The sequence below is a fragment of the Panthera pardus genome, unplaced genomic scaffold, assembly GCF_024362965.1.
Source record: "Panthera pardus isolate Hobbes unplaced genomic scaffold, ASM2436296v1 HiC_scaffold_26, whole genome shotgun sequence".
Taxonomy (NCBI): domain Eukaryota; kingdom Metazoa; phylum Chordata; class Mammalia; order Carnivora; family Felidae; genus Panthera; species Panthera pardus.
Window position 1 is genome coordinate 10,923,348 of NW_026526832.1, and position 12,203 is coordinate 10,935,550.

Here is a 12,203-nt window from a genome sequence, read left to right on the forward strand (position 1 = left end):
ACCCCTTTGTTGCCCAGAGCAGGGTTTCTCAGTTTCAGCACTATCAACATTTTGGGATGGATAATTCTTTGTTCTCTGAAGTGTCCTGTGCCTCAGAGGATGTTTAGCCACACCCCTGGTTTCTACCCCCTTGATGCCAGTACATCACATTGTAACAACCCAAGTGTCTCAAGACATCACCACATACTTTCTGGGGGAAAAAACTGCCCTGATTGAGAACCTTAGTTTAGGATATTCAATAGCCCTTGACAGTAACTGACAGTTACTAAGCGTGTTACCACCTCTGCTCCTCTTCTAATCTTGTTCCCTATTGCAGATTGCTTTCTTCCCTATGAAAGTAGAATGCTTAGAAAGCATTATACCATTTTATTAGCTAAGACTTGCATTCTGGATGATAAAGAGAAAGCCCAGTGAAAACAGTGGATTCATAAATATAATCAAGAACTGATTTTCATTAGTTTGCTAGAATATTTCTTCCTCTTAAAATTATACAACTTTGAAAGGGAAAAAAAGTTCTCTTTTGTTCTTTATTCTGCTGGAGTCTGGCTTAGGTAAACACGCTGTTGCTTTGGTAAAACTCCCTTTTTCTGTATAGGATGTTTTATTGCATCAGATCATTTGAGAAATTCAACATATATACTGTTAAATAAACAGGGTGTTTTTTGTGTGTGTGTTCGATATGTTGTCCAGGACTTATTAAGTATCTCCCACATAATGAGATGCATTTTGAAGAATGGTTGGATTTGGAGTTTTAAAGATCTGTCAATCCATTAGAAATGGGCAAAGAATATGAATAACCAGTGTAGAGAAAAGGAAATACAGATGTCCCTTAAACATGTAAAAAATGTTCAACTTCTTGGGGCACCTGAGTAGCTCAGTCATTTAAGCACCTGACTTCAGCTCAGGTTGTGATCTCATGGTTCCATGAGTTCCGACCCTGCGTCAAGGCCCCACATCAACAGTGGGAAGCTCTCTGTGTCTCCTAAGAGTGAAGAGCCTGCTTCAGATCCTATGTCTTCTTCTCTCTCTGCCCCCTCTTGCTCGTGTGCATGCACTCTCTCTCAAAAATAAGCAAACATTTAAAATGTTCAACTTCTCATGATTAAAACTATACTGAAATACCATGTTTTACCTAATATTAACAGATTTGCTAAGGATTAAATTGTGTCTCTCCACCCCAACCCCCTACATCCATATGTTGAAACCCTAACCTTCACCTAGTGTGACTTTGGAGATAGGACTTTTAGGAAGTAATTAAAGTTAAATGAAGTCATAGGGTTGTAGTTCGATAGGATTGGTGGCTTTATAAGAAGAGGAAGAGAGAAAGAGGTTTGTCTCTCTCTCTCCCCATGTGCATTTTGGAAGGAGAGCTCATCTGAGCACTTAGCGAAGAAAGCTGCTGTCTACAAGTCAGGAAGAGGCCTCTCACTAGAACTTGACCATGCTAGTACCCTGGTCTCAGGACTCTAGCTCCCAGCAATTTGAGAAAATAAGTTTGTGTTGTTTAAGCTACTCAGTCTATATTTTGTTATGCGGCCTAAGCTAATACAACACTATAAACTAGAATGTGGAAAAAACAAGCACTCAGTTTATTACTTATGGAAATATAACTTGGTATGACCTCTTTAAAGAGAATTTTGGCAATATCTAAAAATGTCAAATGTGGATGTTCTTAGACCTAGCAAATCTACTTTTAGGAAGTAGTCCTAATCATATACTCAAAAAGTAGAAAAAGGTAAGTATGTAAGATTATATATTGGGTGTTGTTTGTAATAAAGGATTTGAGGGACACCTGGGTGGCTGTCGGTTAAACCTCTGACTCTTGATTTTAGCTCAGGTCATGATCTCACAGTTGGTGGTTTTGAGCCTCACATTGGGCTCCACTCTGAGTGTGTAGCCTACTTGGGATTCTTTCTCCCCCTAGCTCTCTGCCCCTCCCCTGCTCGTGTGTGCACATGCACCCACACACACTCTCTCTCAAAATAAATAAACTTAAAAAAAAGATTTGAAACAGTAGCTAAGATTTATAGAGTGCCCAAAATGGATCAGGAGTTCTAACTTTTTATGTGTATTCATTCATTAATTCTGATGACAGCCTTATGAAGTGGGTACTATTTTACAGATAGAGAAACTGAGGTTAAGTAAGTTAGCCACAGTTAAATAGTAAGTGAAATGATCAGGATTTGAACTCAGGAGTTTGGGCTTAGTTTTATTCCTTGATCCATATCCCATCAGTGGGAAACTGGTAAAATAAAACTATGCAATTGTAAAAATAAATTAAAAAATAGAATAGAATAGGAAAGAAAGGAAGAAAGGAGAGAAAGAAGGAAAGAAAAAGGGAAGAGGGATGGCTGGGTGGCTCAGTTGGTTAAGTGTCCAACTTTGGCTCATGTCATGATTTAGTGGTTCGTGAGCTGGAGCCCCACATTGGGCCCTCTGCTGTCAGTGCAGAGCCTGCTTTGGATCCTCTGCCTCCCTCTTTCTTTCTGCCCCTCTCCTACATGCGTGCCATGCACTCTCTCTCAAAAATAAATTTAAAAAAGAATAAGAACATTTTATGCATAAAATATCTTCAGAAGGATGCTAGGGGAAACTGGCAACAGTGTTGACTATGGCAGGGATAACTGGACAACTCAGGCATAGATTTTGCACTCTACTCTTCTGTACTGTAAAAATTTTGAACCATGTGAAAAAATTGCCTATTAAAAAATAAATAAAATTCTATTTTTAAAGAGTGTATATTGTATCCCAAAGTATTAGTAAATATCTGTGAGGCCGTGTGTGTGTGTGTGTGTGTTTAAAAATGATTAGATGAATAAATAAATGGGGAAAATAGATAAATCTCACATGTAGAAGAACTCCCAATAATTTATATAGATACTCTGCCTTCAAGGAGAAGGAATGTAACCTTCCATTCCTTAAGGGTGGACTGCACACGGCGACTTCCTTCCAAAGAGCACAGTATTAGGGGTTCAGAGGAAACAGCTTTTCAGTGAAGAAACTTGACAAATACTACCTTAGCCAGATAATCAAGGTCTACATCAGTAGCAATAAATCATGTTGGTAGTAGGTACACTTGATATGATGTGAGGAGAATGGCACTTTACCTTTGTGGTCTTTTTCCCCAAAACTCATAATTCCATTTTAATTATGAGAAAAACGTCAGATATATTCTAATGGTGGCATCCTCACACAATACAGCAAAGTTTGAGAAAGCATTGTCACAGCCAAAAGTGGCCTAAGAAGACATCACAGTGAAAGATAATGTGGTATCCTTTGTAGGATCCTGGGACGTAAAAAGGAAATTGAGTAAAAACTCAGGAAACTTGAATAAAGTATGGACTTTAGTTAATGAGAATGTATCAATATTAGTTCATTAAGTTGTAATTAATGTACCATACTAATATAAGATGTTGATAACAGGGGAAACTAGGTGTGGGGTATATGAGATCTCTATGTATTATCCCAGTTTTTCTGTAACTAAAACTGTTCTTAAAAACAAAATCTGTTTTTTAAAAAGAGTATACATAACAAATGTATTGAATAATGTAAAAGTAAACTTGAAATTCAGATGTCCATGACTCATTCCACAGAACTTAACCATAAACTTGGGAAGGGAGCCTTAGCATATTTCATTTTAAGGTCCACTGGTGATTCTAGTGTATGGTTAGAATTGAGACATGGCTTAAGAATTTACTCTTGCTTGAAAATCTTATTTCTGGGGATGCCTGGGTGGCTCAGTTGGTTAAGCCTCTGACTCTTGATTTTGGTTCATGATCTCACGGTGGGATTGAGCCCCATGTTGGGCTGTGCACTGACAGCTTGGAGCCTGATTCTCTCTCTCCCTCTCTCTGCACTGCCCCTGCTCACTCATTCACACACACACACACACACACGCACACACACACTCTCTCTCTCTCTCTCTCTCTGTCTCTCTCTCTAAAAATAAACATTTAAAAAAATCTTATTTCTGAATTTTTAAAAATGATGAATAGTCAATACCTGTACATTCAAATCATTTGGTTTTGGGGTTCTTATGGGGGCATTTTCTCAGTATAATCTTTTTTAGATCTTTTAAACTGTGTGCTCATGGTTTATTTCCCTGTTTCTTCTTTTTAGATGTTTATCTTTAGTGTACACATGCCTTAAGACTTCAAAATGTTTTTAAAGCTTGGGTACATTGTTTCTCTGATGGTCAGTATTTAATATTCTCTTGCTTTTTTTCAGGCCCTACTTTCTGTTACTTCATTTTGTGCTGACTCTTCACTTTCAGATGATTCCTAAATATTCCACGAAACACACCTATAAGTCATAATTGGTGAATAGCAGAAATCTATTTTTTACAAGCTGTTTAATACACTTTCCTCTCTTGCAACTCTGTAATTTCTCAAACATATAGATGAAGAAAGTATGTAAACATTTGCTAGTCCAGAAAATTACTTCATTCTTTATCATTGAGGGCTTTCCAACCTGGTACACAAATGCTTATTTCAAGTAAATATTCTTAATACTCCCTATCATTTTTTTTATTTGCTCTTCAGTTTCTTAATGCCAGTATGGATTCACTAGGTCATGTGTTTATCAAGATTATTTTATACACATTTTTTTTTCTCAGCCACACATTTTTAAACGTTTTTCTTCTGTCATTAATGTGTTTATTTAGCTCTTTAGTTATTGGGACTTCTGGGCTGGTCAAAACAATGCTAATGATCCCTGTAATTTGCCAAAGATAGATTTTAGAAGTGTTCTTTCTTGTCTTGCTTTCCGTCTTACTGAATAGTCCAGACCCTGATGCCTCTTTCCTGACCCATGGCTTCAGCCTTCTTTAGGAGCTTGCTCTGGTCTCATCCTGTTTAAAATCCTTTTAAGATACAGATTTTATCATGTCACTGCCTTGTTCTGGTATTCTTTCTCTCTCCTCCCCACCCCCTAACGTATGGGATATGAGCCCCTAGTATTTACCGATCATGGTACTATTTTATAACATCAAGTAATTTAATTTTAACAAGAATCCTATAAAGCCAGTACCCTTTTTATTCCAAATTTATAGACAAGAAGCTGAGCATAGGGAGGTTAAGTAGCTTATCTAAGGTTCTATAGTTAGTAGGTGGCAAAGCCTGAACCCCATTCTGTTGACTCCCAAGTTTCTTTAAGTATAGCCCCCTTGGAGCTCCTGTGTGCATTTTTGCCCTCTTTCTGCACAGCCGTCCCCTCATTCTTCAGTCATAGGGGTCCACTTACTTTGTCCCATTTACCTTGTATTTTCTCAGCTATGACCCTTGTACTTTCACTTTCACTTTCTGCCCATAGAAACCCTGCTTTTCTTTTTATGATTCTCTTCAAATATCACTGTTAAAGTGACATTCCACCTTCCCAGTTAAAGTTTTTTTATTCCCTCTTCTAGAATTTTTTTCATTTTTCATTTTCGACATTTCCATTATCAGGTTATATATTTGTTTTATTTCCATCTTCCTACTAGATTGTAAGTTTCTGGGAGGGGAGGGGCTGTCTTACCTTTAGAAACCATGGGGCCAATGCCTTGCACATAGAGGACATGCAGAAATGTGAATTTTTAAAAGGAATTTTATTCATACAAATATTTTGTTAGATATTTTATAAGGATAGAAAGTGGAATCTTTTTTGTTAATACTTAAGAATTGTTGCAACTAATTTATGGAGATTTTCTAATTTGATGATACTTCATAAAATTTTAATTTCAAGTTTTAATATTAAATAAAACTCCATTTTTGATTCTGTACTTTTCTTTTAAGTTTGTTTATTTTGAGAAGGGGAGTGGGGAACAGAGGATCCAAAGTGGGCTCTGTGCTGACAGCAGAGAGCCTGATGCGGGGCTTGATCCCACCAACCGTGAGATCATGACCTGAGCTGAAGTTGGGCACTCAACAAACTGAGCCACCCAGGCACCCCTACTTTTATATTTTCAGTTGAAAATTATGTACTGTTAGGTATATGTTTAAAGCATATTATAAAGTTTTGGAAGTATTATTGGTAACTCAGATAATTGAAAGGAGAACTAATATAAAGATTCTGAATATTTCTGTACTTTTTCATTATTTACTCAGGTTTAAAAAAATTCAAATCAACTCAAATTTCTAATTAAGTCATTATTTTCAATTTTTTTAATTTAATATTTTCCAATAAAATTTAGACCTTTTTAGAGAAATATACAAGAATTTTTAATGGGAAAATTAAATTCAGAAGATAAGGAGAAGGTATCTCCACCTAAAACACATGCCTAAGATCCTAGACTCACGCTAGAAATGAACTACATATTTGACTTTGCTTTTTCCAGTGGGCAAAGTAAACATGATTAGTTACATGATCAAATTGTTCATATTCTAAAACCAACCAGATAAGTGTCTTTTATGAGTCCTCACAAAGAAGGGCTACCATATGAAGTAGGTCCGTATCCTCAGCAACATCCCTGCAATAGATACATTTATGGTTTAGTATGACATACATATCAGACCATTCAGTGCAGGCCAGTGACATACCATATAGTCCATCAAAGGATACTCTATGAGGAGCCAAAATAAGTCAATGAGAGTATACAATCCTGAGATAAACTAAAGAAATTTGAAATACTTTGAGCAGCATTTCCCAAGACACTGATATTTTAGAAGATGGTCTTGATTTTGATTTAGAAATTAAACAGTTATTTTGTGAGGCAAAGACAAGTTTCCCTTACATAACTTTATTAACTATAAAAACTTTTAGAGCTCATACCTTCATATTTTTAGTCCTTGGTATGCCAGTCCCCAAAGTGTCAGCTCTGTAGTCACAAACTGTAGAAGCCTTGAAATAATATACATAGGGTATATACGAACAGATCTGCAAGTCTCCTGCTCTGGCCAAAGGTTTTTTAAGAGGAAAGTATTAGGTAAATGCTGGAGGCTGTAGGTGCATTTGTCAAAAATGTTGGAATTGATACTCTTGTGACTATAGTTTGGGAATTGCTAACCTTCTACCAGCACTATTCAGTAGAGTTTCCTGTGATGGTGAAAGTGTTCTATATCTGCACATTCCAAAATGGTAGCCAAGCCAGTAGCCAAGGTGGTGATTGAGCACATGTAATGTAGCTAGAGTGACTGAGGAACTGAACTTTTAATTTTGTTTAATTTTAATTAAAATAACTGCATGTGGCTAGTAGCTAGAGAGGAAGCTCGGTTCTAGAGGACAGGAAAGAATGCTGATCTCTCAGGCTGTGTGAGATAGAGTAGCAGCTAAGTTCAAGATTATATTCTTCATCAATAACTGAATAAAGAAATCTTGTGTTTTTAAGAGACATGAGCTTTTACTAAAGATAATGATTATATTTAAGTTTGCTGTTTTGTTTTTGAGCTTGACAATTAACCAAGGATGCTTGAGTCCATGGTTGATCTTTTAGATATTAATACAATTGTTTTCAGACCGTGTTAGGCTAAAAACTACACTTAAAATTATTTCATAAGATTGAGACATTTACTTATAAAACTGGAAACCTGTGGGTATACTGATATAAGACTGTTTTCTTGTAGTTTCCAGAGTGTGGATTCTTTGGCATGTATGACAAAATTCTTCTCTTTCGCCATGACATGAATTCAGAAAATATTTTGCAGCTGATTACCTCAGCAGATGAAATACATGAAGGAGACCTAGTAGAAGTTGTTCTTTCAGGTAAGTAGCTTCTTTTATTTTGTTGCCTTTTTTTTTTTCCCAACAAGCATTATTTTTTGTGCTAAATGCTGTGTTCTGTTATAGTCTTTATACTATAGTTGCTTAACTTCTTTCATCTATTGTAATGGCTACCAGGTGATTTTTACTTTCGGGAAGGTTATATCACAGATGACACAGTAGGAAAATAAGCCCTGAATTGTTTATTTGAGTGTTACTAAGCTAAGGGAATTATCATTTGAACTGGCAGAAGAATATATACTCTTTGAAATAAATTGAAATAAAACAATTATACTAAAATTCAGTTTGCTTATCCCCATTTCTATGAAGAGCATGGAAGAGAATTGAGGCTCAAAAAAGAAAATCAGGAAAAAAGGAGAAGTAATGAAGATGTGGAAGAGAAAACTGCAGTGCTGATCATTCTCATGATTTAAATAATGCTCCTTCCCTATGTGTTCTCAGTGGACATTTTCTTACCTCCCTCCTTCCCCCCCCCCCCACCCGTTCTTGCCACCTGTTGTTCCTTAGCTCCTTCTGTTTCTGATCTCATCCAATGGCAGGTGGGCAGGATTTAGTGAGGAATGTAAAGGAACAGCAGCTAGTAGGCCTGCAGAATTTCTTGTTTGACAGGAAAGGAGGGAGGGGGAGAGAGAAGGGTGTGAGAGGAAGGAAGAGAAGGAAAAGGAAAGCCAGCCAAGAGTTCAGAGTCCTGCCACCAATTTTTCCTCTTTTCAGACTCATCTTTGTCACCTGTTCTTGAGATCCTCTCTCCCCTCACCTTTCCTTATTAGTCCTCGATCCTTCCCATTTGATAGCTGCTGTTTTTTAGAGTCTCTTTTTCTTAACTACCAGGACTATGGAGAACAGACTCTGGAAAGAGCTTATACTGAGATCCTGTTAGAACTCAGAGTGTTTACCATTGAGGTTAAGTTCCACAGTTTTATGGGTTTTTTTGTTTGTTTGTTTTTTGTTTGTTTGTTTTTACTTTAGTGTTCTATTTCCCAGTGTGTTATAAGTTAAACAGTTTTAGACCTAACAACTATTTGTGATCTTGTCACTATGAGAATATTCTTTTGGAGATTGAAATATCTACCCACAGACCTCCTTTTGGAGCTCAAATTATTTGGACCTGAGGAACTTCCTAAAATAGTTTGAAACCCACAATAGTAAATGCCGAGAATAGTTTATGATGAATGAAACTTACAAAGAAAGAAAGATTCCACATGCTTTGACATAAATGAGTATGGTCAACATTCTTAATATTATTGTAATTGCAGATATACGTTTTATTTTGGTACTTGTCTTTTTTAAAAGCTTTGGCCACAGTAGAAGACTTCCAGATTCGTCCACATACTCTCTATGTACATTCTTACAAAGCTCCTACTTTTTGTGATTATTGTGGTGAAATGCTCTGGGGATTGGTACGTCAAGGACTGAAATGTGAAGGTATGTGTTCTGAGTTTTGGTGTCTTTTGAAAGGGGATTTTGCATTTGCATTCTCTAATCGTTAATGAAAGAATAAGATCATTGGTTAGTGACTAGGTAGTAACCAGTGTTTAGAACTGGACAGATCTAGTTTTTCTGCATTAGAATTGCTAAGGGGTAGGAGGCAGGTGCACATTTCTGATTAGTCTTCTGAGTACTCTAAGGTGGAGGGTCAATAAAGTTTTTCTGCAGAGGGCCAGAGAGCAAATTTTTAAGTATTATTGGTTAATAGTCTCTGTCACAGCTACTTAAATCTGCTTTGGGCCAGGGAAGCTATAAACAAGATGTAGAGAAATGAACAACATGCTGTGTTTTAATAAAATTAATTATGAACACTGAAATTTGGATTTCATACAATTTTTACATATCATGGGAGGAATTTGGTACACAGTCTACAGTTTGCTGAAGTGCTTTAAGCTAATTGTTCTCAAACTTTACCATGTATCAGAATCACCTTGAGGACTTGTTAAACATACTTTGCTAGGACCTACCCCCAGAATTTCTGATTCAGTCGGTCTGGGGTGGAGCCCAATAATTTACACTGAATTTTTTGGCTTCTGCTTAGTTTGTCATTCAGGTTCTTAATTAGGATAACTATTGCTGCCAGAGAAAGTAAATTAAATAAAAGAAGCGTCTATTTTTTATGTAACATACTTACGTATTTAAGTTTCTTTAATCTATTTTTTTACCTTTTAAAATATATTTAGGCTGTGGATTAAATTATCATAAACGATGTGCCTTCAAGATTCCAAATAACTGTAGTGGAGTAAGAAAGAGACGTCTATCAAATGTATCTCTGCCAGGACCTGGCCTCTCGGTTCCAAGACTCCTACAGACTGAATATGTACCCCTTCCCACAGAGGAGGTATGTATTTTAAGGCAATAAGAGGGCATTTTAGTACTTGTTCCTTATGTTTCTACGAGGTATATGACATCATCCTAGGACATAAATTATACACTAAAGACTACAAACATTCCTACACTTAAGAAAATTAAAATATATTACTGGAGACAGAGGTTACCAGTAGTAATGAGTTGCGTATTATCTTCTTTGGGACCACATTATCACTTGGACCACTGTGTTAACCTCCTAACCAGTATCCTGGTTCCCATACTTCACCTCATCTTTTACACTACAGTCAGATCATCTTATTTCACTAGAGCTTAATACACAACTCTGATTATATCACTCCCCACTAGGAAACCTTTATATATTCTCTTTCCAACAATCTGTTCTATTTAGCATTCCCTGAACACCCGATTGTTCCCTCTACCTTTGCTCTTATTGGTGTCCCTCCTCCATGCTTTTTTCAGACCTAGCTCAACAGCTGCCTTTCCTGAATTTTCCTCTTACCCAGAAGTTATTTTATTGGTCGAATGCCAAACCACTTTTCAGACCTGTCTAATGGTGTGTATATCATTCTACCTTAATATCATGGTGTCCTCAAGGAATTCATGATCTGTTTAGAGAAGACAATGCCCATGGTCTTTTGTGTGCCCTACCATGCCCAGCACAATATGTTATACTCTGTATATGTTATACTCACTGAATATGTTATATTCAGTGATGTAAGAATGAGTGAATGAATGAACCCAGTGATTATCACAATATTCCAGTGAGATATTTTAGTAGATCTGTACATAATGAGATAGTTGAGACTTATAATGGTTAAGTAGTAACTTGACTCAAGTCACCGAGCAAATTCGTAAGCAACATTAGAATTAAATCCAGATTTAATTATTTTTAGATCAGGGATTTTTCCTAATATATTGTACCCGTGAAGAGTAAAATAGTAGATCAAGAGAGAAAGAAATAACTTCCTTGTTCTTTTGATAGTACTTAAAGTGACCTCCATCCATAGATTGCAATCTTATCATTTAGTTGTTTCTGTAACCCCTTTGGTCTTCCATAAATTAATGGCAGAACCAAGCCTTTGGGCTATTGGCTTGATATCCTGGTCACAAGATTTTGCTATACTGAGGCACCTTAGAATAAAAGCTTCTGAAGTTCTTTCACAAAAATCCCATATTTCCCTGTTGCTTAGCACTAATGTGAGATGTTTAACTTAGAAAAAAAGAGTGCTGTGGCATAAGAACTGAGAGCAAAGAGTTATTAGAAACATATACAAGAGCTTGGGAAAAGACTGGTGATTGAAAAGTGAGTGTATTTTATACATGAACTACACAGGAAACTTAGGTCGCAATGGGGTCTGTAGGATAGAGGCGTGTTGTTTTAAGAGCCCCACAACTGATGCTGGGATGCCAGCTCCCCCTAGATGAGGAGTACTAGATTAGGAAATAGGCAGGACAGAGCAGATGAATCAGGTTAAATTTAATTCATTAGTTTCTGTTTTATCCTGAAGATGAAAATTCCTTGGGGAAGTGTATGAAGTAGAGTGACATGTTTGAATTGGTTAGATCGTGCAGAGGATTGTAGAATGAGTAGAAATTGTAGAGTGGAATGTGTGAAAAAAGGCTGCTTCTATCAGTCCACGCATGCAGTCTCAAAAAGGAAAAAGGTACAGTAAGAGAAGAGCTCATGGAGGAAAATGAGAGGGAAGTGTGGGAAAAGAGGACACACTAAAGGAATATAGGACATACCAATGAGGAGATGAGTGCAGCCTTGAATCTGAACGAAGGTTAGAGAAGAGCTGACTCCAAATGGCTGCCCGGTGAGAGCCTCCTAAGTTCCACGTGCCAGGCTTCATGATGAATGCTTTACTCGTCTTTTCTCATGTAATCCTCACCACAGTCCTGGAAGGCATAGCAGCTCTCATCCTGATTTCTTAGATAAGATGTGAGGAAGAAAAGTTTCTGAGTAGTCAAGATACTAAACTTCACTGACCACTGAGATAAGCTGGAAAAAAGGCCAGGCGGGGATAGAAACTTCTGAATCTGACTCTGGGGTTGTCATTGTTTACATGTAAGAAGGCAGTTTCTGTTGCAGTGTCTGAAGTCATTGTAAGGGAAGTGAGTAAAGAGACAGAGGAGCAGAAGCTAGTCTTTGGGACTAGAAGATGGTCACTGAATTTGGTTACAACAGG

General features: G+C 37.0%; 1 protein-coding gene across 2 annotated transcripts in view; it reads left to right on the top strand.

Moving 5' to 3' along the window:
* PRKD3 (protein kinase D3) overlaps positions 1-12,203 on the top strand; it is an 87,137-nt gene that overhangs the window by 33,474 nt on the left and 41,460 nt on the right. For both annotated transcript variants that reach the window (XM_053891000.1, XM_053891001.1), the window contains exons 3-5: positions 7,539-7,677; positions 8,989-9,120; positions 9,867-10,024. In XM_053891000.1, the coding sequence (XP_053746975.1) occupies positions 7,539-7,677; positions 8,989-9,120; positions 9,867-10,024 (429 nt within the window). The remainder of the gene's footprint in view (positions 1-7,538; positions 7,678-8,988; positions 9,121-9,866; positions 10,025-12,203) is intronic.